The sequence below is a fragment of the Poecilia formosa genome, unplaced genomic scaffold (assembly GCF_000485575.1).
Source record: "Poecilia formosa unplaced genomic scaffold, Poecilia_formosa-5.1.2 Scaffold43, whole genome shotgun sequence".
NCBI classification, from domain to species: Eukaryota; Metazoa; Chordata; class Actinopteri; order Cyprinodontiformes; family Poeciliidae; genus Poecilia; species Poecilia formosa.
This window is the reverse complement of record NW_006799982.1, coordinates 271,953-296,701: the sequence shown is the minus strand read 5'-3', so window position 1 is coordinate 296,701 and position 24,749 is coordinate 271,953. Positions and strand designations below refer to the sequence as shown.

General features: G+C 38.4%; 1 protein-coding gene across 4 annotated transcripts in view; it reads left to right on the top strand.

Annotated features, from left to right (window-relative positions):
- The window catches only part of rhbdl3 (rhomboid, veinlet-like 3 (Drosophila)), a 58,607-nt gene that overhangs the window by 24,055 nt on the left and 9,803 nt on the right, over nucleotides 1-24,749 (top strand). For 2 of the 4 annotated variants that reach the window (XM_016671313.1, XM_007551554.2), the window contains 3 exons: nucleotides 8,874-9,032; nucleotides 22,174-22,398; nucleotides 23,423-23,571. In XM_016671313.1, coding sequence (XP_016526799.1) covers nucleotides 8,874-9,032; nucleotides 22,174-22,398; nucleotides 23,423-23,571 — 533 coding nt within the window. Of the gene's footprint in view, nucleotides 1-7,361; nucleotides 7,542-8,873; nucleotides 9,033-22,173; nucleotides 22,399-23,422; nucleotides 23,572-24,749 lie in introns of those variants that run through there. The other 2 variants (XM_016671314.1, XM_016671315.1) reach the window with 2 other exon arrangements.

Below are 24,749 nucleotides of genomic sequence, written 5' to 3'. Positions count from 1 at the left end.
CGCGTCGCCTGGCCTATAGTGACCGGTAGCGCTGATAATGCTGATAATGTACTCCTTCAGCTGTGTCAGATGATGTGACAAAAGAACGTGGATGTGTGTGAGGGAAGAAAAGGAGACTGTCATGGTTACCTGCCTCATTAACATGAGAAGCTGTGAGTGTGTGAGTGTTGTTCCATTATGACATGTTTGAATGATGACCAGAGAATGAGGTGCCCCTGGTTTTGCCGGTCCTCCCTGGTGCTTCAGTGTAATTAGCAGGGAGACTAATGAGCTTTAACAAGGCAGGCTTTTTATTAGAGCTGCTAATTGCACCATGCCGGTGCTGTACTTGGGAAGCAGAGCGATGTAGACGGTATTAATTTTCTAGTAGATGTCAGTTCACACAAGCAATCCATAACACCGAACACTGTGCAGGTCTTTGTTTTGCTGCTGAAAGTCTGACTTTGTCACCGTTTTCCCCCATTCTGGCACGGCCGTTGACTCTGTCTTGCTGTGTTTCAATGGTTCTTGCTCGTCTCCGCTTCTCTGGATTCGGATCCTTTGAGTTGGTGCCCAGTCCAGTTGTTTCTGAGCTGCTTTTGCATGTCTGGGAAGGCACAGTGGGGCTGCAGTTCCATCAGGATGTTTGTTTAATCTGTTTAGACCTAAAAACAACCTGGCAGCCATACCCATAAGCATAAAAACATTTTGGAGAAGCAATGATCTGGTCAAATGAAACGAGTCCTTGCACGTGTGAGTGGATCTGGTAGGGATCTGTAGGCTTTTTTGGTGACATGCGACTTGACTGAAATAAGTTAATTATGACTACTTTAAATCAATATAGCAGTAGTATTTTAAAACAAAGCACAGGTGGTTCAGATCTTTAAAGGGGCCGTATTAAGTATCTCCCAGGAACATATTCCATTTTATAGCACAATCAAGCAACTATGTTATCTTCAGTTGTCATGAAAATGCTGTATATGTCAAATATGACGTGATTTAAAAAAAACAAACAAAAAAAAAAACGCCTTGAAATTGGCCTGTCTCTTTAAGAAGTGGCTTCTCTTTCTGTTACTCTGCCTTCAGCACGTCATCACAACAACGTTTCTCCATCATGCCATGTGCAACTGTTCTTAGAAGCATTGGTAAGTAGTTTGTATGATAAGCTCAGCAAACTCTCAGTTCCACCAGGTGTTTGCTAATTGCTGCTGCTGCTAGTCTGAAGGAGCTGAGTGTAGAAGGTAACGGGGCGGGCTGCTCTGTGAGGCAGAAGCTTGGCTGGGGACTGCAGGTCCGAGGAGGAGCTACTAGAAGCGAGCGCTTAGGCAACTCCGAGTGACTGCTTAAAGGATTTTCACGCAGAAACAGTGGGTTTAACATATGATAACCAGGGAAACATCTCTTTGGCGTTTTTCAGATCTGTCTTGCTGGAAGGAGACACAGGGGCAGACCCAGACCTCAGTGGAGAGCCCATTTCCCTGTTATGGATAAGTAGAGAACAGTGGAGGGATGGAAACATGTTTAAAATAATCTGTATCATGATTTAATTTGTTTTTACTTGACACATGAATGTAGCTATTTTAATACTGTTGCTAAAAGCATGACAGAAAACTTGCATCATTTTGAAAGCTACATTTTAAACATGAAAACTATATCTGTGTGGATCTTTGACGGTGACTTCTATGACCAAATCCTATAAACTCCTTATCAGAAACTGCCTGATCAGTTTCTCTTTGCTCGGTGTTTGCTGAGCAAATTCTTGTGGCATTTCAACTTGATTTTTCTATTCGAGATATTAAATTTGACCTCCCACTCAGGTTTTTTTTGTTTGTTTTTTTTTGTATAGTACTATTTCACAGTACAACAAAAACAATGGGAGAATAAACAGAGAATCAAAGATGTTGAACAACTGGAGCGAGTGCAAAGGCTCTAAAAGAACTCATGAAACGTTTCCGTTAATGACCTCAAATCTGCTCGCACAAATGCTGCAGCTGCCTCTTTCACCACAACAAGTGAGGACATTTTGCCTGAAGGAGTTTACCTGACCACAGATTAATAGCACAGAGGAGCAGTGTGTGTAAGTACATGTGACTCCCTGCCTCCTCCTGTGCAGAGTGCATGCCTGGACCTCACAACTCTACAGGAGCCGATATTGACTGATTAATTGGTCGTCCTGCTTGCTCCTAATTGCCTGCCGGTGTTTCCCTTCACAGCACCAAACAAGCCAGTACAAAGAGCCTGCTGGACAAGTTTTGTTCCTCTATGAAAGGCTGGATTTTCAGTTTGATGTGCTAATTAGATGGTTTCTTTTCATATGCATGTAAGAAAAAACTATTTTCCCCAGCAGCTTGCTGTTAAGTTTAGAGCCACTTTATAACTATGGAGAAAAAGGGAAATAATTAGCAGAGCAAACAACATGCAACTTTTTGAACTAAGCTTTTGTGATTCGATCAAAAACATCTCATTATGGTTTCTGTGCTTGTTGACTCCATGATGGAATCATCTGTTGCTTAGGACCCAACCCACCTGTGTGACTTAAAATCACACAGGTTTATGCTTTTTTTGTTTTTTTTTTGCAGGAAACTTCAATATTGTGAAACCTCATTATTTGGGATGACTTTTCAGCAAATGTTTACAGGGATTGGTTTGAAAATTGCTATGCACTAATGCTCTCACTTAAGCAACTTTGCAAAGAAGAATAGGCAACATATTTCAGTCTCCAGGTGCACAAAGCCTGCAGAAGTCAAATGACGTCACCATGAGACACTTTGAAGTTTGGGGTTGTAACATGACGACGTTACTAATTAAAGGGACGCACTTCTGCAGTTCATTGTTACATGAAAATTCAATATGTATAATTTTCACGTTGGTGAATAAATATTTAATACGATTACTTCTTTCCAGAATCACATTTAGACCATGTCATTTGGTATTAAGTGTGTATTTGTGGCAGCATCTACTGCAAAGTGTGTACAGTGTGTTTCCTTGTGCTGATTAGCCACAGCTCCTGTATAGCTCCAGCCTGCAGGTAGTAATTATTAAAAAAAGGATTTAAGAAATTATTGACTCCACAGGCAACATCCTAGTTTATTTATGCAGTGCTGTGCACCTTTTTGTACCTTTTCAGTTTTCAGATAGCAGAGACATGGCAGCAGCAGGCTAAAAGCTCTTGTGTACGACTGTTTCTGCATGACGTAGGTCACATGTGCAGCTGAATGACTGCTTCATGCCTGTTACTGCATGGACCCCGAGGGACTGCATCATTTCTGACTGTGAAATTAGATGACCCGATCGGGATAAAACTTCAGTTTCCTGCCATGTCGGTTTGTTTCACACCATTTCATCTTTATTAATAACAGGAGAGAGTGACTCTCCGGGTGACTTTCAGAACACATCAAATAAAATAAAAATGTTGTTTTGTTTTTTTCTTACAAAGCCCATGCTTATGACTAGACATTTTTTGTTTAAAGTTAAATTATTTAATCAAAAAGTTTATTATTTTCAAAATGCTTTTGGAAAGCAAGTTGGAATGTGACTTTGTTTAATTTCTAAGATTGTACTAATACAATCTCAAGCATAAGATTGTCTATTGAAATTATAATTTCAATGGACTTTGCAATTGCGATTTTGTAATTGCAAAGCAATACTTTGACATAATATTTGTAAAGATACAATATTTCAAGTGTCAGGAATTCATAGTATATTTGGAAAGTTGGAAGGACTCTAAGCCATCACCCCATGTAGATTTGTAGTGACCTAGTTACTGAAGCTTACAGCGATCTGCAATTTTCAGTAGCAATATTGCGACCATGTATTTTTACCACGTCAACCGAAATGATCATTATCAGACTCCCTGAATAAACTCAGCTCCAAATACCAATTGTTGGTTTACTTTTTGTAAGTTAGACACTTCCCCAAAGAGCCAATGGACCACATTTTGCAAATCCAATAACCAAAGTACTAAGTAAAGCCATTAAATACTATATCATAATATTGTCAGTGTAAGTCTGGGTAGCCTAGTGGCTACAGAACTAAATATAGTGTCTCTGCAGCATAAGCTGAGTTTGAACAGAGTTTTTATGCAAATGCAAAAATGAAGTGGATCTGAAGTTAAACTACAGTCTGTGCTCTGACTGGTACATAATGGCACAAATTCCAACTCTGAAAAACAACTTTACTATTTAGGTCTACTTTAGTTGTGGGGGAAAATAAGGTTTTAGGTCAAAGCATGCCACGGGACGGGCTGATGTTTGGACATGACATTGAAAATATTGATTGAATACGTTTCATGAACCGGATGCCCTGCTTACACAATGAAACGATGGTTGTGCTATTGTGTCACAGTAAAAAGCCGGTGACTGAGTGAGAGTAAAAAGAGGAGTTTAAAGGGGGCCTATGATGCAAAATTCACATTTTTGCATGTTTTTGTTCTTACACTTGGTAGGAGATTCTAAAAGCAGCCCAAATACTTAAAACATATGTCTCTATCCATATCTATATCTATATGTCTCTATAGTATTCAACCAAATGGTGTTAGTTAAATGCTAGATGTAGTTGGTATGAGTCACGCCTTCCAAAAACTTATTGTCTTTAAGATTATAAAACTTTTGTTTTCAATTGTGAGATGATGTTCTTGTTTTGTTTGGTTTTTTTCTTGACCTCCTGGATGAGCTGTCAGTGACCTCTTGAGAGTAATTTTGGCAGACCGGCCTGTGCTGGGAAGGTTCACCACTATTCCACGTTTTCTTCATTGCAGAAAATATCTCCACTTCCTTTGTCTTTCCAGAGTGATACATGACAAAAGACTTTTTCTCATCTGTTCATTGTTTGCATTGGGAAATCATTTAGCCTACTTCATTCTGTCTGACTGGTCCTATTTAAGTGATTTCCTAATTCTACAGGTCTGGCAGTCATCAGGTCTGGTTGTTGCATGATCAAATTGAACTCAGCTCTTCAAAACAATGTGGTTAATAACTGTTTTTCTTTTTGATTTTTTATAATGTCGAGTTGGGTGCACATTTTTTTTTCATCTTAGCAAATAATTATTTGAAAACTCCACTTACTCAGCTTATCTTTGTTTGACATTAACATTAGTTTGATGATGTTAAATAATAAAAAAAAAGGACCCAGACACTTTTTTACTGCACTTGTATCTTGCCTTGATAGCAGTCGTGCTGCTATCAAGTCGTTGTATCCTTTGACTCATATTTTTCTCACACGGGCTAAACTCCCATTTTGCTCTGACCGTCTCCCTTCTGCTCCTCAGTGCAGCTCACTGGAGCAGAGTTGGACCTGGATGGTGACCCGTATCACTCCAGCTCAATGAGATCCTGGAGTCAGACTGGTCTGACACTCTGTGGTGAACTTAATCAAGTTGTTTTTAATCACCTCCTGTCAAGCATGTCTCTTCTTAAGTTTTAATGGATGTAACAGGTTAATATGCTCCGTCCTGTAACTACACCCAGTGCAGTGTAAGAGCGCATACTGTCAGTATAGTCAGCCACCCGATATAATCCCAGACTTTGTTTTCCTTGAAGTTATTTTTTAACATATTTCCCAGTGTGCGTCGGGGCTGCTGCATTTCTCCAGGCTCTCTATGCAAATGTAAACTCTCCGAAAAATCTCCCTGACCCTCGCAGTCTGCCCTCCCTCTTCTTCCATAATATTCAGCTTTATGAAAATGAGGCTGAAGAGAAAAAGCCCTGCATTGTTACCAGTCTGCCCACCCCCAGGCTCCCTCTGCATGCAATGCAACCTCACTGTATATCTTTATTCCTCCTCCTGCTGTTATTCTCCTCAGCACTGACAGCCTGTTTGGAAGCCCTTAATATCACTGCATGTTAATGTTTTCAGATTTTAACGTCTGTGTCAGGATCCATGTGTGAATGCTTATTGCAATCTGAAGGGGTCTTCATCACTCCCTTTCAGCTTTTTGAAGACATACTACATAAAAGTTCTTGGGACAGCATGCACAGTATGTTGTAATATTTTTTTGTTATCCTAACATTATTTACTGCACAATAAGAGTATCTCAAAAAGTTGATTTTTCCTGCATTAATAATTAGATATAATATGAATCCAAGGGTTTTATAACACTAAAATATTCTATTTTTGATTGAGATTCTTTTTTTTAACACAGCAGAAACACAGTTTTAAGAAAAAAAATGCTCTGATAATGTCACTTGGAAGGAACAAATACTTTTTTTCTCTGATTAAACAGTAGGTGTAGTTAAACCCTGGTAAACATGTAATATAGGAAAAATCAACAATTTAATGGTTAGTTTGGATTTTATTTTTATTTGAGGTTCTGTGAAATCACTTTGAGGTTGCTGAAAATAAATTCACAGCGGTGGAAGCTAACTAGCTAGTCGGACGTGTTCATCTTTTAAGCTGACTTAGACATTTTAAGGCAACTGAAACTGAAAATGTTCATTTAAGTTCACATATCCTAACATTATTAACCACACAGTAACAAAGGAGACAGAGGATAGAAGGTAATCTGTGTCGACTGAGCAGCCATGACATTTTGTACCCAAAAAACAGCCACACAAGTTGCATAGTCAACACAATTTACCTTCTGTCCTTTGTCCCGTTTGTCGAATTAATCCAACATTTGAACAGTGGAAGGAAGCAGGCGTACCCCGACAGAACCCGCGCACTCCGTGCTGAAAAACACCAGACTGGGATTCGAACCCAGCACCTTCTTGACGCAAAGCAACAGTGCTACCACCTGCGCCAGCGTGCAACCCATCCATACAAATATGTAGACTTTAAACATTAATGAGTATCTCTTTCCTACAAAATTAGTAACACAACATATAACAGTATTTTAATCTAAACTTTAAGATCCCCTCAGCTCGATTGTGAATACGGTTTAATCTGTAAGGAGTCAGTTTTAATTCCAAGCTAATGAAGAAGTCTAAGTGATCATGGGTCGAGAGTATGCGTCTGTGCACCACACAATGTGGACCTGCGTGCAAGGGAAATAATCACTGGCTTTAGAGAAGGGACTGGGTAATGCTTGCATGAAATTGCCTTCAGAGGCCTATTGTGCAACGACCCACTTCAGCTCCCCCCAGCCAGCAGCCAGCCTGTTGACTTCAAGGATTGTTCATTCAGCTATGAAGCCTGTGGTGTGGCAAAGTGGGGCGAGGGATGTGTTTGCGTGTGTGTGGTTTTTGGTGGGGGGATAGCGGATGGTTATCTGCATCTGCGAGTGTCGTGAAGAGAGATTACAGGATCGTTTGCTGAAATCTTTTTTCCAATCAGGGACCTCACATGTTTGCAGTGCAGAGAAAGTTGAGGGAGAAAGTGAGAGATGGAAATTGGGTGAGGGGGCGTGATGTGTTGTTGGGTGGTGAGTGACAAGGGAGGGGAGGTGTGTGGTGTGGGTCTTGGATTGGACTGTAATCCCTTAGTCCTACAGAGAAATAAGGCCGCACAGTCTGGGACAAACAATGAAACACGCTCTGAACATACTGGCTGTCTCACACTGTAGCTGATGTAGTTTCATCATGACAAAATCTGTTTGGAAGAAACTACCTGATCCGCTGGAGGAAAAGGTTGGTTCTTTGTTTTAAGTGTTGAGAAGAGTTTGTGCTTTATGTGTAAGATGAGTTACTAAGAGATAAATACATGAAGAACTATATGTATAAGTAATGATGACTCCATATTTTTTGGACTATGTGAAAAGCTACTGAAAATTTTCAAATTTCTTATTTTACATGTGTGTTACTAGTTTAGCTCACTCATTTTGAACGACTCGTGGTCAATATTTTAACGCTTTGGCTTTTGACCTGTTGATACAAGTTTCCGCTGATTCTGATTTCTCTTTAGGAGAATAACAAACTATTTCTTTCTAAACTTTTCTTCAAGAATGTTCATTATTTATTTTTACTAGGAGCAGAGACAACATCACATGGGGTGTGTGAAAGAGTAAAACAGGATCTTGGTCATTTAAAAAATAAAAAATAAAAAAAAACTAAAGTTGGCGTAAAATGATCTGCAGTTTTTGTGGCCTTTATAGTCCAGAGAACTAGAAAGACCTGTAGATGTGAGGCTGCCACAGCAGATCCTCTGAGCATCACCTGCAGGCAAGGCGGGTGAAGATGTGGACAGATCGGCTGTTTGAAACCATCAAACTCCTACCTCCTGAGAGGTAGGAGTTTGAGTGACGGCGCCCCAATCCACCTCATCAGCTGATTTTACAAACCCTTAGCTGATCCCGAGTCCACTGGGAACAACTATGAGACCTGGAAAATTCGGGAACTTGATGCTCTGTCACAACTGATAGGACTGACAGTCAGCAGCACATCTGGTGGACTGATACTTTTCTCGTTCATTTCGCTTGCACACGCAACCCCCTTGATTATGTGTATGAGAAGCTTTGAATATTGCATGTTTCATAAAGACGCAGTGGCACAGATGCAGCATGTAAAATATTTGCATGTTGGTAGAATTATTATTTTGGATTGTTTTATGATCAATGCTTTGAGTGTCGTATACCTTTTTTGTTTTTGTGCCATTTCTGAGTCTCTGTAGGTGAGAGAATAGATTTTTTTTTTTTTTTAGATGTTTCAGAAATCCTAGTCAAAATATTTATTATATCTGTAGGTCAGTTAACAATCATAGTTTAGCTACAGTCAATTCAGTTTGGATACTCTTTTCTCTTAATGAATGAAAACATCATTTGAAAACTGTTTTTCCAACTGTATTTACTCATGTTATCTTTATGCAATATTGAAATGAGTTTGATGAAGCGAAATATTTCAGTGTTAGCGCCTCCATCCCACCAGGATGGCGCAGGAGAGTTGGCATCTGATGGCGTCTGTGTTTCATCTTATCGTCTTTTGCAGCTCTAATCACTCGGCCTCACCTCTTGTCTTCCTCTGCAGTACGACCCGGAGAATTCAGGCTTCATCAGCACAGAGCGCTTCAGGGACCTGCTGGCGACCCACGGCTCTGAACTTGATCCCCACAAACTGGAAGTGTTGCTGGCTCTCGCTGACGGCAACTCTGATGGAAAAATCTGCTACCAAGACTTTGTCAACTTGGTGAGAAGTTTGTAGAGCCAATGAAAATAAAATATGGTTAGCAAAGCCCTATTTTACATAGAGCTGGACTGGTTGGAATAGTTGTTTTAACATTTATGAGTGGATAACAATTTGAGAACTGTTTTTGTATTTATTTACGTTACCCATGTCTGTCTAGGGCTGTGGCTAAAGATTAGTTTAGTAATCGATTGTTCTACTGATTATTCTGACAATTAAATGATTAATTGGATAAAACAACCCACTGTCTTAATTGAATTAGTTGACGATTATTATGGTAATCAATTCATCATGATTAATTGTTTCAGCCTTACTTCTCATTTAAACACTTTCTAAATGATCCTAAACATGCAAGTGTGAGAAAAACAGCAGAATCAGATTAATCAGAGCGCATCATGTTTCACAGCACCGATCATGTCCCTGCATACATTAAAGATAGTTGGATTTGGACTTGACCTCACAGCTAATGTGCTCTGACCAAATGTGGTTATGCACACTGAGCCACACAATCTTTACACTGATCCTCAAAATCCATATTTCAAGATCACCTCGGCCGCAGCGTGGAGTTTTCTTCCCGACAGGAAATAACACTCACTCAGGTCACAAACTCCCTTTTTAACTCTCACCTTGCCCCACTTGCAGTTTCACCTTCAAACCGCAGCCTGCTGCTTATAGTCCTACATCTCACTCAAGTACCTCCATCTGGGCTTACCTGCTCAGGCAGGCTGCACTTTCATGCAGGAAGCTGAACCCGGGACAGCGTGGAGTGCTCTTGGAGCGAGATTCATCTCGCGGAAACCAATAACCGTTGGATTATTGAGGGATTGGGTGGGGACGTGCGTTTCTGCTAAAAACTGCAAGGAATTTATTGTCTGCCTCTCCCCGTGTTCTTTAAGTCGGTTTATTGCTTGAGATGGTGGGTGAGGAATGAAGCCTGTAGGAATCTGGGGAAAATGTCAAAAGGAGTTTTTGTTGTGCTCTTTCCAGCTCAGGTCATGTGGGAGTCTGATGGTTACAGTGCGCTACAGGTTGTGGGACAGGAAGGTTTTCATTCTTTTTCTTCAAAGTCTCCATAAGAGCACAGGAATTGTGAAATGTTTCTTTGTAAGCACATAAACGATGGTAAAGAAATTCTGCGTTACGTTAAATAAGCTGATTTCTGTTGTTCCGTCTTTCAGATGGAAACATGCACAGTAGAGCAGGTTATACCTGAAAGTCCTTTGACAACCACAAACTCTGATGGATGCAATTGGGATGTTATGTGATGCATCAACACAAAGTAGTGCATAACTGTGAAGTGGCAGAAAAATTATTTTTCAATACTTTGTAGAGAAAAATTGTATTTCTGTGAACATAAATATGAATAAGTTTGCCGCTTGTGTGTATGTGCAGTTGTCATAAGGAGATTATTTTGTGCGCTTTTTGTGGTACTGTGCTGCATTTCATCCAGTCTGCTAAATTAGATGATTTCTCGCATTTTCACAGATTTTTGGAAAACCATTTCTGCAAGAACTTCCTGGTCAAACCGGGAGCAGTTAGCAGTTTCTGTCATTGCTCGGTCAGCCAGTTTATGTGGACAACTATGTCTTGGTTGGTTTGCGGCTGTTTAAATTCATATATACTTCAAAATCTGCTGGCCTTTTCCTTGGCAGTCACACAATCATTCTGATTGCTACACTGCTGGTCAGGACATGTTGGTGGGGAGAAATTAGGGGGAAACAAATCATGTATTCTTTATATTTTATTTCACAAAAATGTTTAACATTATGTTGATCTGAAAATATTTGATTAGCACGTAAAGATGACATAATGCCATCAAATCACATACTCTCTGAGAAGCTGAAGTGAAAATGTAAACAACCCTCCATCTTTACTGCCAGCGGCTGGTCTCTTGTACATTTTTATCGCTACAAAAGTAAAGGTGGTCGGCAGGTAAAAAGTGGTTAGAGGGGGTTTTGAGGTGTAATGGATGGGGGCCGGGACAGCCAGAGACAGACTGTGAGGGGTTTATTTGGCACGCTATTTCTTCTTTGCACAGCAGCTCTTCCATCAGTGTGATTGTCAGTAATTGCCTCCTTGCTGCTGCATCACTGGTAGCATTTAAATTACTGGTCCCTGTTCCCTCTCTCCTTACGCTCTTTACCTTTACCTCTGTCTTTGTTTTCAGTTTCTTTCCTTTCTTTTGCTTGTCGCCTCTTTTGTCTCGCCTCTTTGTCTTCTCATGTTTAACTCTGCGTCATCCATCACTCTGAAGTATCTCCTTTGCGTAGACTGGCAAGGGAAGAAACTAGTCCATAACAGCTTTACATTTCCCCAAGTACCTCCGCTTTTAGTCTGCGTGATTTTGTTTTGCTCCCTAAGGATGATTACACACATTTTTGAAACTGGACAGCATATTGTATCCTGTTGCACATTTTGGTTACCGCAAATGTCGTCTTTAACAGTTTTGTGTATTGAAGGTATTCTTTATGTTGCCTCAGTGTTCTGTTAAATGTCTCCAGTCTTTGATTTGTGTTTAAAGTTATTGTGTTTAGTGTGACATTTTAGTAGATTGTTTGATGCTTTATTGTAATCACTGCCTTGGCTTAAATACCGCTCAGATTAGCTTTGCCAGATCCACCTGCCTGACATGTTCTGTTCGCTTATTGCCAACCTTTCCTGTCGTTTCCTTGTGTCTTGTGACTTTGCCTGTTAAACTGAGCATTTGCTACAATTCTGCCTATGTCCTGCTTGCATTTGGACCATACGCCACCATTTGCTGTAGCAAAACATAATGCCATTTTTGTCACTAGAAGTGATTTCGTTCAGTAACAGAAAATGTGAACATCTTAGCTCTTCAGGAGCGCAACAATAAGTAAATAACTCTGTTTTTACTATGTTTCAGATCATTAAACGAGTGTTGATATCAGACATCAGTATGAGTAAATGCAAAAAACAGGAGCTTTGGGTCCCTCAGGGTGTTGTTCGCAAATGAGGGAAAATGGACGAAGTTAAATAGAGGGCGAAAATACCAGTGCAGAAAAATAAAGGACTTTTCTCAAACACTTGCAGCTTTAAATGAAGCAAAAGGCATTTTCAGACTTGAATTTGGAAAACATGTAAAAACTCTCATTTTCCTTTAATTTCACAATTAAACACTTCTTTGTTTTGAACCATCACATAAAGTTTGAAAATGCACACAAGTTTATAGTGGTAAGGTGACAAAATGTTAAAATATGTAGGACTAACTTTGCAAGAATAAGTTCGTTGAGAGTTTACTGTGTTGTAAAATAATGTTTAAACTTGACTTATGCTCGCTGACAGAAGCTGGACGGGCTCTAAGTTTATGCTGATCTGTGCACCTGAGTCATTTCCTGGTTTCAGCCCATGAGCGCAGTGATTCATTAGGGCCTGTGTTTGTGGCGCAGAACAGCAAGGCTATCCATCTGCAGCTGAAAGATTTCAACTAACACCCACCACTACAGATCACAGCTACTGAGAGCAAGAGGTTTGCTTGCTCCAAAGAAATATCCACCACTCTTATTTGTTTTTGGCAAGACTCTGTATGCATAAAAAAGGGGGATTTCTCTCCCCAAGGACACAGAAGCTATTGGTAACAACAACCACGCATATTCACGTTGCATATTTGTTAGCTGGATTAAAATATTGTGTTGAAACTTGAGGTAAAGACTTAAATCCTTCCTTGATATTGTGATAAAAACTAGAAAACCTTCTGAATCATGGCTGGAAATGATAAACTCAATATTCCTGACGAAGGCTCCTCTACATTTTGCCCTGATGAATGTGTGAGACTGTTCCTTTATTGTAATACTGTAACAGTTATGTGCACAATGACCCTAATTACTGGACATTATAATATGACTGCTCAAATTAATATGAACCCTTTATACTTAACAACTTGCTGCTGTTTCTTTTTTTATATATTTTTGATCAACTTGGATACTTTTTATAAATATCTTCTGAATTTCCTCTTATCCTCTAAATATTTCATCTGTGGAATATTCTGTGTACATACAGAGAAATGGGCTTTGTGCACTTTTTCTTTTCATTTTTGCTTGTTTGTTGACCTAAGAAGTTGTAACTCCAATGGTTCTCTGTTCTTGTCAAGGTTTTTGATTTTATTGGGATTGAAAAAAAAAAAGATGTTTCTTTTCTGTTGGCGATAACTTCAATAGATTTCTGTCCAAGTTTCAAAATAACAGTTCAATTAAAGCACTGTTGAGCAAAAAGTTCAGTTTGGCAGATCAGTATATTCAAGGGATTTTCCCCAAAGATTGAGGGCAGGACCACTCTTTTTTCATATATATATATATATATTGATTAAGCTCAAAAAACTTTCTTACCCTTTTTATTTATTTCTCTCCTTGCTCTACTTTCTCTTCTTAGTCTATTTCTGCTCCTGTTTCTTTCTCACAGATGTCTCTGTCTCCTACAATGTGTCTTGTGTTGATCAAACGATGAAGTTGTCCCCTGCTGGATGTATACCCATTTGTCTTTGCCTCGTCTGTCTCGCCCTGCCCCTTCTCCTCTTGGCACCGGGTCAACACACAGAATGCCATTCTTTCTTTTGTGTCTTGTAAAAAAAAAAGAAAAGGAGAGGAATTACAATCACTTCACCAGAAGAACTGACTGTCTTTATGCAACCAGGCTGCCAGGGGGCGGTCTGTGTGTGCACTTGCCTTTGTGTGGTCCAGAAGTGGCCATGGTAACCTGTAATCATTTTCCCACAGTTTTCTGAATCTGTTAGTAAGACTAAAATAATTGGATTTTTCTGAACATTTGCCCTCCAAAGACCCTAGCCCTGTTTGAAGAACAATCTGCCAACTTAACTACCCGTGATTTTACATCATCACTTACTGTATTTTCTAATAGAAAAGCCTTTTTTAACATATGTTTTCAAAGATGAATGTTATGCACGTTCACTGACATGAACAGTGTTCCATAACACAAGATAAAGTTAAAAAAAGAAGCAATGAGGAGAAAATGGGACCAATTGATTCTCATTGTCTGACTTAAGTAAAGAACACAACAATAGTGATAAAAATGACCAAACTTTGAGAAGACATTAATATGCTAATGCACAATGCTGACTTGTGCAGATTTCTGTTAGTCAAAATTTCAGATTTCTCTTCAAGAACTTTAACAGCACTTAGATTCAATCCTCAAACGAATAACAATAAGCAGCACTGCTGTGGCATGTTAATCCTTCCTTTTATCTGCTGAACCCTGATCAATTTGTCTTTAACGTCTTCCTTTTTCTACCTTAAAATGGCCGGTGCTCATTTTTCCGTAAAAAAAAAATGCAGGATTAACATTTATCTGAAGACATGTGATGTATAATCTCTATTTTAGGGTATATGGTGGCATTCCAGTCAGTTTTTACTTAGTATTATTACTATTTTATATTAAGGACACAACAAATCTGAAACTGTACCATAATCCAAAGCATATCTGCAATCAAACCAACACAGAGTCTGTTGCATTGTCTGCCTGGAAATGCTTCCTGCAGCATGGCCCCCATTCTGCCTTAGTGGTCTGCCTTCGATTCTTTTTCACCTTTCGCACCATTTCCTTTATTGGTGCAGGTGTCACTTTTTACTTCCCACCACATTCTCTGAGGTTTCTCACAATGTGGAACATCTTGTACTGTTTAAACAACACTTTGGGACTTGAAGACATGTAAATATGTCCTTGCAGCCCTGTCCTGAGTGGTGAGCAGCCACAGTGCACTTTTGTGCATAGACTAAGAGCTGCTGTTTTTCACCTGTCATTCTGGTGAATACAGCCGTTCCAAATTACTCAGGGTAACTACCAGGCTTTACAGCGTGGATTATTTGGACTAATGTAGGAACTTGAGTTCTCCTAAAGACTCTCGCAATGTGCAACGGGTCTGAATAAAGTTGTCCTCTTCCTGTTTTGTTGAAATGGTATTTTGAAGCACATCGGCACATGTTGTCCAAGTTTTAAGACAAATAAATCTAAAGCTGCCGGAGCCGGTTATGGATTATTTTGGGCTCCATTGAAAACATAATTGAGGATCATATGGAGATCAGTGTTATGACCATTATTATTTCTCGTTGCTCTTATATTCACTTGTGCCTTTCTTCCATTTCTTTAAGAAGTTAGTTTCTCTCTTGGCTGTTGTCACATTGTCTTCTTTCAATCAATGTGGAGACTGATTTATTGTGAATAGTCATTGGCTCGAGGGCCTGACCATAAATACAGCCGGTCTCCCACACTGACAGCTGAGATCCTGCTTAATATTCTCAGCATAATATTCTGCCTGTTGCTCTGTTACTAACTTTTTGTGAGCAGAAAGGAAGCGGATTTAATGCGGTTACCTGGATGGTTCATTTGGATTATGTGTAATTTTGCTGTTTGACTGAGAAGCATTTCAAAGTCCAAAGCGTTTCTAAAACCTGACACAGAACACTCTGAACTCTGCTTAGCCTTTGGCTCTTCGATTATTTGAATTATTTTTAAATCACCTGCAGATTTACTTAAACATCTAAACATGGTTTTTAGAAATGAAAAGCCTTCAGGTGTTGGAAATGTGTTGCAAGACGGTTGATCAGTTTGATCAGGTTGTTCTTTGTTGGCGTTAATGCATGGCAAATTCTTATTTTACATCAATCACAAGACTGTACAGCAGCAGTGTTTTATTGTGGTATTTCTGAAAACACGTGGATTAAAACAGGTTAAAGAATGTATTAGATGTATATGCATTATGTGGGATAATAATTTGAGCTGCTGGACCTCTCAGTGAAAAATTAATTTTTCTAACTGTGAATTTATTCTTCAGCGGAGTTGCATCTGTTCATGACACTGATAAAGTTAATTTAATTTAATTTAACAAACAAAAAAATCTTNCGTTACAGGATTGAACATCTGAGCCTGAACATGGCCATGCAGCTGCTGGTGGGAGTCCCTCTTGAAATGGTCCACGGTGCCCTGAGGATTGGACTGATCTACGTGTGTGGTGTGCTGGCAGGTGGGGACAATAGCTCTAATCTTCATCGTGAACACACTTTACCGTCACGCCATCTGCTTGTTGTCTATGTTCATGCATTTTTACAACATATTGGAATCAGCCCTGTGTGCACACTAGTCGACAAGAAGTCTGTTCTTGTGTGACTTGAGGACAGATGGTTTTGTCTGTCTTCCCAGCAGACGTGATGGGATGCAGGGGGTTGTCAGACCCCCACCAAGAGGCCCGCAATATTCATTTATGACAGGGGACGACAAAGAGATGAAATTCAGTGAAAGAAACACTCACAGTAATAATAAAATATGATGAGAGGGAAGAAAGGGAGAAGAGACAATTTTTTGTGGTAATAAATCAGAAAGGCTCGGAAGAGAGAGGCAATGATATTAAATATGGAAGATGAGAGGAAGTGTACGAGAGTTGGAAGATAATCAAAGTCAAGTGTGTCCGACATGAAATGAAAAAGTCGATGCAGCTTTTGAAAAGAAAATGTCAACACTCCACTTCTACTTCCCTGTAAACCTCAGATTGAAGCATTTCACTTTTCGTCTCCATTCGGCTGACTTAAAGATCGCTGAGTGTGTGTGTTGTGTTTATATTTGCCGAACCTGTAATGACTAAGTCCTCGGATCCCGCTGAGCTGTGTCCGTAAGTGCTGTGTGGTAAAAGAGGAAAGAACAGATTTTTCCAAAGAGCTCACATTGAAACACTCATTACTTATTCTGTGTTTGTATTTCTGTGTTTCTCCATGAATCTATTTGTATGTGTGGCGTGTTGAAGGGTCACCGACACAGACCCTCGGGATACCAGCTGAGGTGACCTTTAGTTTTAACCTCACTCTTAAAATGAGGAGGAAACTGAACTATAAATCACACATCGTCAATGCACACACGAAAACACACACACGCACAGACATGTCTGCTGTTTTAATTAGATATCGACCACCAACAGAAGAGCAGATGCACAGAGTGGCTGCACTGTTAGGGTTAGTGTCACATCGGACGGTTTGGGTAATTGGCAGTAAAATTCTGCCAGAAACGCACAATCTCACAACAAGTGGAAATTTGCACATCATTGTGCTCTCTCTCTCTATACATGTGTGTGTGTGTGTGTGTGTGTGTGTGTATATATATATATTTTTTTAATTTGTTTTATACTGTATGTAAAGATGTATGCGACTGTCTATTCTATCAAACTCTGCTTCCAGCAATTGTTTCATATTGTATTAATAGTCTTAGGAATTTGATAATTGCAGTTTCATTTAAACACACAGGAGGTAGAGCAAAATGTGTATTAATGTTACAGACATCAGGCTGTTCTGTTCATGGCACCTCAGGAAAGGTAGATGGAGTTTCAGTAAATTAGTGTGACGACACTTTCATAACGTTGAACAAATGGGGTTTTGTGGAGGCTCTGAAAGGCAAGCTGGTAAAAATGACGCTAATTTTTCTAAGTACTTCTTACACTTTTTTCTGACATTGGAGGATTTGTTACTACAAAAAGAAAAATAGAACAAAATTAACTCACGAAAAACTTTTTTTGCTTCCCTTTAACAGTTTCTCAAATTGCATTGTGCTTCATGCACTATATTTGTGACAGGCAAACTCAAAATAATGAATACTTGTGGTGAGAAAAGAGAAGACTAAATAGGTTTCAAATGATTTTTCTTTGTTTTTTTTTTTACAAATGAAAATCTGAAAAGTGTGGTGTGCCTTTGTTATTAGACCCCCTATTCAATACAGAGTAAAATCATTCTTATCATCCTCTTGTTGTAGGTGTTTAATAGAAATATTTGCTCGTGGTCAGCCAGATTGGATGAAGAGCAGTGCTAAACTTCAATTTTTAGGTTTTGCCTCAGATTCTTAATTTGATTTACTATGACTAGGCCAGTCTAATTCATAAATATGCTTTTATCTAAGTCATTCTACTATAGGTCTAGCTTTAGTTTTTCAGTTGTGGTCCTGCTAGAAGATGAACTTCCACCCCATCTTACATGCTTTTCAGCCTTTTCTTCCAGGATTTCTCTGTGCTCTGATACATCTATCTCCCTATAAACCCTCACCAGCTTCTTGCTACTGGATGATGAAAAACATTCCCACAGGATGATAATGCCATTGCCATGTTCCACAGTGTATTCAGATAGACGGTTCATTGTTTCATGTGGACAGTGAGATATTATTTTATAACCTAACTTTGAGATGAACCTTGTCTCTGACCTGTTTGGTCTGTTCCTTTGTCTTCCTGATGCCGTTTCTTCTCTTATGTTCTAAATATCTCTGAGATATTTGAGATTTAATAACACGATAAATATATAACTTCTGAAGACATTGTTTGCTCTGGATTTTATTTAGCGGTATCATATTAAAGGAAGCTGAGATGAAATACGTGACACTTTTTTTTTTTTGATTCTTATTTGTAAAACAATATAAACATGCACAACCATAGACTAGTTTGTGTCTCCCAATCACATAAAACACCATAAAAATGCATATAAAAATAAATTGAAAGGGTGTTAATTATTTTTTATGCGACAGAGAACGTCATTGTAACTTTGCTGCTTCATTTGTTACATTTTTCAACTTCATAACATATATTTGCTTCATTGTTAAACTTATTAAAGTCATGATTTTAAGCTGTAAACTGTTTGTCCGTAAATAAAACAAAGTAGTTTAGCCTCAATCCATTTGTAAACAAAATTGGGCTCAGCTGGTACCTACGAGGGGTGAAAGCTTAGTTCAGAGATCAAGTAATGATCCAGAGGAAGGTCACTGACCTTTTACACACGATTCGCACTCTGACATCATCTTGGAAGTAGTCGACATGAATATAAAATCTCAATATGTTCCCTTTGGGACCGCCGGTGTGAACACAGCTGCCTGTCCGTGTGATAATGTATTCACACAAAGCCAAAGAGTCAGCCACTGTGGGCATTGAGGAGGCTCTGATGAAGGCTGGATTTGTAAAACTCTGGCTGAATAAAACCTAGCGGTTGATTTTGATCACTAGGAGTACTGCAGTACGATTTATTTCGAGAGAAACGCAGTGGTGGAATAAAATAACTTCTTCTAAAATAATGTAGACAATATAATATGTATATAATTTGTTGAAATCCGTTTTCCATTTTAACAATACACAAAATGTTGTGTATTTATTCATTTTTACTGCCAAACAATTTTGATTTCTTACATAGAAAACACTCTAAACAAATGTAGATGCCAAGGATAAGCTGGGAGAAAGCAGATGAGTACAAAATACCCAACTGTGTAATTAGCACAGTTGGGTATTTCATAACTACCCAACTGTGTATTTATGAAATACACAGTTGGGTATTTCTACTGTGTATTGTCAATACATATTGACAATACATATTGTCAATATGTATTGACAATATTGTCAATACATGACAATATTGACTTTAATGGCTCAGGATGTCAGAGTAAAAAAAAACAGGCTTTGTGTTTTCAAACATATTTGTTGATTTGCTGTATTTTATTGATAATTTCTAAATGAAAACCATCAATTAAGTAAAAAAAAATATTTTGGCGAAAACAGAATGTTGTTGCATGATTCATAGAGGTTTCTGCATCATTGTGGATAAGGTGAAGGCTGTAACTAGTTTTGAAGTAACAAATGTTTTTTTAGTGACACTCTGGAACAAATTTATTCTACTTGCAAGAATATTGCAGTCTAAAGAAGAAAGTCCTGTTTAATATTTGATTTATATGATATGTTGTGGTCAAAAACAACACCAAGGTTCTTTACTTTATTACCAGAGGCTAACGTAATAACATCCAGTTTAAGTGACGACTAAGCAGTTTCTTTTTCAAGGGTTCTGGTTAAAAAATGACAACTTCTGTCTCATCTGAAAGTGAAAGTTGAAAATTAAAAGTCATCCAGGTTTTTATGCCTTCAAGGCATCCCTATAGTCTCCCGAAATGATTGGATTCACCAGAGTTGATAAGTATAGCTGAGTATCATAAGCCTAATATTTGACATTTATCCCATGCTGGCTTCATTTTTTCACTTTGATTTGCAAAAGAAATCCTATATTTCCTAATTAAGCTAATTACACAAATGTAAAACAGATCAACTTTGCTGTAATCTTTGCTTCCTGACATATTTTCCCTGTATGGTAGTGTAAATAAAATCCAAACACCGCTTCCTTTCTTCAAGCTTCTACAACAAACATCTCATAGTTAATAAAAATAGGAAGGTGGGTCTGAGTCACTGGGTAACAACTTCCACTACCGCCCAGTCACACCTATAGTATTATCCAGCCTGCATGACCATGTTGCTACATGGTTTGCACACTTAGAGTGTAGCTAAATAGATTACTGGCTAATGAAGTCTGTTACAGAAACATAATGCATTCCCCCTTCAGATGGATTTTTGGAGTTCACTACAAGGGGTCATTTACTTTTCTTATCTAGAGGTGCAAATGTTTCTCTTCTATCAATTCAAGGACAACAAAGTCATACACAGATAAAGGTTCTGTTTGAACAAAAATGGAGGTCCCAGGAAATATTGGACTGCTTAAATACTCAAACTTCACATTAGCTTAACATACAGTATCCTGGCTGATCTGGAAGTCAGCCAAAGTCTCAAGACGCAAATAAGAAAAGCGGTAAAATATGAAACTTACACTTATTACTTAGTTGAAGTCATGGGAAGGAGGAGTTCAGGTAACATTGACCTATGAAATATAAACTCCCACTTCCTGCTTCTGGAGCCGCTTGCTCAGTGAAAAACAAAATAGGCAAGCGGTATTTTGTGCTCGTCTTCTTAAAAACAAGGGAGCGCAGCAGGAAATGTGGCCAAAAGGCACAATACAATGAATGATGCAGCTAAATGTTGTTACACGCAGAGCTGGACAGATTTATTGACAGCCTGTGATAAAAATGTTTAAAAAGGCCTTAAAGTCATTTAATCTGTCTTTGCAGCAGCATAATCTCACAATGATATATATATATTTTTTTTTTAGAAAAGTCAAGCTTCGATTTGAGGACATTTATTCAGTGGGGCAAAAAATCAAATTTTATGAAATAGCTTGTTTTTAACAAAATATCTAATTCCACTCTTATTATTATTATTATTATTATTATTATCCCTGTTTTTTTCTAGGGTTGGGGTTAGAGAGACATTTCTAACCATTCCTCTTTGCACAATTTTAGAGGTCTGTCACTCCAAGCCATCTTAGCTACTCCCCTGCAAACTTTTGATGCATCCAAGTAATAGACCAGTGTTTACATTTGTAATAGTAGGACAGAAAAGGCGTCTTTCTGGTGTCCTCCCNAAGTTAATTTAATTTAATTTAACAAACAAAAAAATCTTTATACTGCTTCCTCAGTTTCAAATTTGTACTTACCCGCATGTTTTTTGTCTTTGAAAAAATGAATATAAAACAACATCTACTGCCGTCAATTATTTAGTTTTGCTGTGTTCTAAATATTTGTAAAATAACTTAAAAAGCCACTACATCCTTTAAGTAAAATTTTTCAGTCAAATTTTAAATCCAAGAATGACATCAGTATTAAGTCCAATATAAATAGTGGCTCTAGTTCCAGTAGATTGCATATTTGTTGTTAGGACTATAATATGCTTGCACCACATCCTGCCAGCTAACTCAAATTATTTGCTTCCCGCTACAGTCCATCTTATAGTAAATCATCTCGATACTTCAGCTTACAAATAGTTAATCTCTAACACCTTTACTGAGTAGCACAACAGAGAGCCTGAATATTATAGTCTGATATTTATTAGAAAACTGAAAATAAGTCAAACAAAACCAAGCCACGAACGAGAAACACATTCATCTGGGTGTTAGCACACATGTATGTACGTTAATGTATTAGGTAACATAAAATGTGAACGTTTGAAAGATTAACGAATACATTTCTGTGATCAATGTTTTTAAAGTATACAGCTGCAGAGTGATACCATGTTGCCACTCATATAAATATGATGAGTTCAGAGACACAGTGAAGCAGTGGGTAGTGCTGGTGACTGGGTAATAGCGCAGCTTAGGTGATAATAATGTCCGATGGCGCCACTTAAAGTATCTTAATAATAAGCTTCTCTAATCTTTAACATCTCATTAACCTCCCTGCCCTTTCAAACAATCTCCTAATCCTCTCTGCTCCTCTTGTTTCTCCTGGGCAGATGAGCAATAAGCGCTCCAACAGTTTCCGGAGGGCCATTCTGCAGGGCAGCAGGCAGCTGAAGGGCTGCAGTCTCAGAGATGAGGTGGGCTTGGGGCTGTCCCAGCGGCTGGTTCGCCATGTTGCCTACGAAACGTTGCCCCGCGAGGTTGACCGCAAGTGGTACTTTGACAGCTACACATATTGCCCCCCTCCTTGGTTCATCCTGGCGATCACCATTGCAGAGGTAAATTGGCTAAGAAGAAACTAAACTGCCCAGTATGATTCAGACCTTGGCCAGATGCAGATTCCTTTCATTTTACAAATGTTTCATTTGACTGAAAGTAATGTTAACAGTTTGGAAATGCCAGTGAAAAAATTGAAAAAGCTCTTCAGCAATTACAAGAAGACTGTAAGTTTGATTGCTTTAGAGCAAATAAATATTAAGATTTATTCTCCATTTGTTTTCTTTTAACCTCTCTCTCATTTCCTGCAAACAACAAACTTCTTCTTTCTTGTTAATCTAAGTCTACCAGGGTTATAAATACTTTTGGGATTTAATGTAAGGTTAATGTGTCTTAAACATTTTAACCCTGCTTTGATATTTTGATTAAACAAAATACCTTATGAGAGGATTAAGATTTGTTTTAAAATGCTGCTGGTGGATATTTTTTGAGCAAAGCAAAACTTTACTGCAAATCTCAAATTTTGAAGTTTTGAAGCATTATGGCGCAAAAGGCCCGTTATATCCTCAATGATCCATGACTTGGTTATGAACATTTTTTTTGACTGGACTCTATTAGTCATGCACATCTCAAATCTGACTTTTTAATTTTTTTCTTTCAAAAGTAGCAAAAATTAGGTAAAATAAAACCTTAAAAAGTCTTGTTTACAAATTGCAACAAGCCATGCAGGATCACTGGAAACACGTGGAAGAATGTGTTCTTTCAGATTTAACCGAAACTGAACTTTTTGACTTACATTGCCAATCACAATGAACACACAAGCCCCAAACATAGAGATGGAAGTATAATGCTGTGGGGGATACAGTATTTATCCTAATCTGAAAGCAGAGAAGCTGGTCAGACTTAATGGGAAGATGGAAGGTGGTAAATACAGGGTAGTACTTAAGAAAAACCGTAAGGAGCTGCACAAGACGTGAGACAACGGTGTCTTAAAATACCACAAAATGCTATTCTATTTTCTATTTTCCCATCTATGCTTGCGATAATTCTGACTTTGATCCCCTTTGTTTTCCCGCTCTCTGTTAGGTAGCAGTGTTCATGTACTATGGAATCCAGCTGGATCGTTTGGTCCTGCAGGTATCCAGTCCATCCTTCCTGAAAAGCCCCTTACCCTACCATCCCCAGCTGCGAGCCCAAGCCTGGAGGTACTTCAGCTACATCTTTATGCATACTGGGTGAGTCTAATCAGGTAAACTGACATCTATTTCAGTACTGCTGATGTACAGGATTTTATACCCTGATAAACAATAACTAGATAAAATATAAAATTTATTTATCCGGTTGGGATGTCAGCCTTCATGAGCACACATTAGCACACTTATCTTTTCCACTTGCACACTCAGTGGTTATGGATCCCTAAACATTTGACCTGACATGTATCTGTTGGATATTTGAGAAACTGAGTCATATGAAATATTATTGGCGAAAAATTCAATTTCCAAAAATACACTGCAGTTGTTGTTGGGTTTTTAAAGAGAACACAATGTAATTGGGCAAAGCTGAGACGCAGCTGGTAATTGTCTCCATGTGAGAAATTAAAATCAAATCAAGAACAAGAGTAAAATCCTCTTTTACTACAGCTAGTGTCATGGTAACAGAGAAGGGATTATCTTTGTGGTTTTATTAGTATATTGTGTTTACACTTTGATAGTGCTACCATGAAAACTAATAATTCATAATGTAATAATTAGATAAATCTGTGGGGAGCGGATAGTGGTTTTCATCAGCTCAACTACGGCCATCCAGATTTAATTACTCCTAGGGGTAACATAGTCTTAGCCATAAAGAGAGCTAATAAAATGGTAATTTACTGGGGATAGATGGTAGCTGGGGAGGCAGTGGCGAACAGACGAGCTTAAAAGTGCTGAATAGAAAAGAAAGGTGTGGTGGTGAGCTGTGATTTTTACAGGTGATTTTAAATGTATTTCTTCCTATTTTCTATTTGTTGACAACAGAATACATAAAAATACAGTGGTTGATTCCTTGACAATTTCTCACTTTAACAGAGCAAATCAAGACAAGTTTGTTATGAGGGAAATGCAAAGTTTTCAATGTTTAAAGACTGACATCAATTTTCTATTCAAACTAAAAATAAATAGAAAATTTCAAACTTCCAGGCCATCCAGAGTGGGTCTGGAAGGTTGATATGACAAAAGATTTTTATGTGTTTGGTGTAATAGAAGGTATTGTACTAATAGAATACCTTCTATTCAGCGATTTAGAAGCTAACAAGATCCTGGAAATGTTCTTCAGGTGGTAGAAGGCTGACTTTGCAATTGTCTTTATGTGTCTCTGAATGTTCAGGTCAGAGTCTATCACTACACCCAGATTTTGGGCCTGATCACTAGTTTCT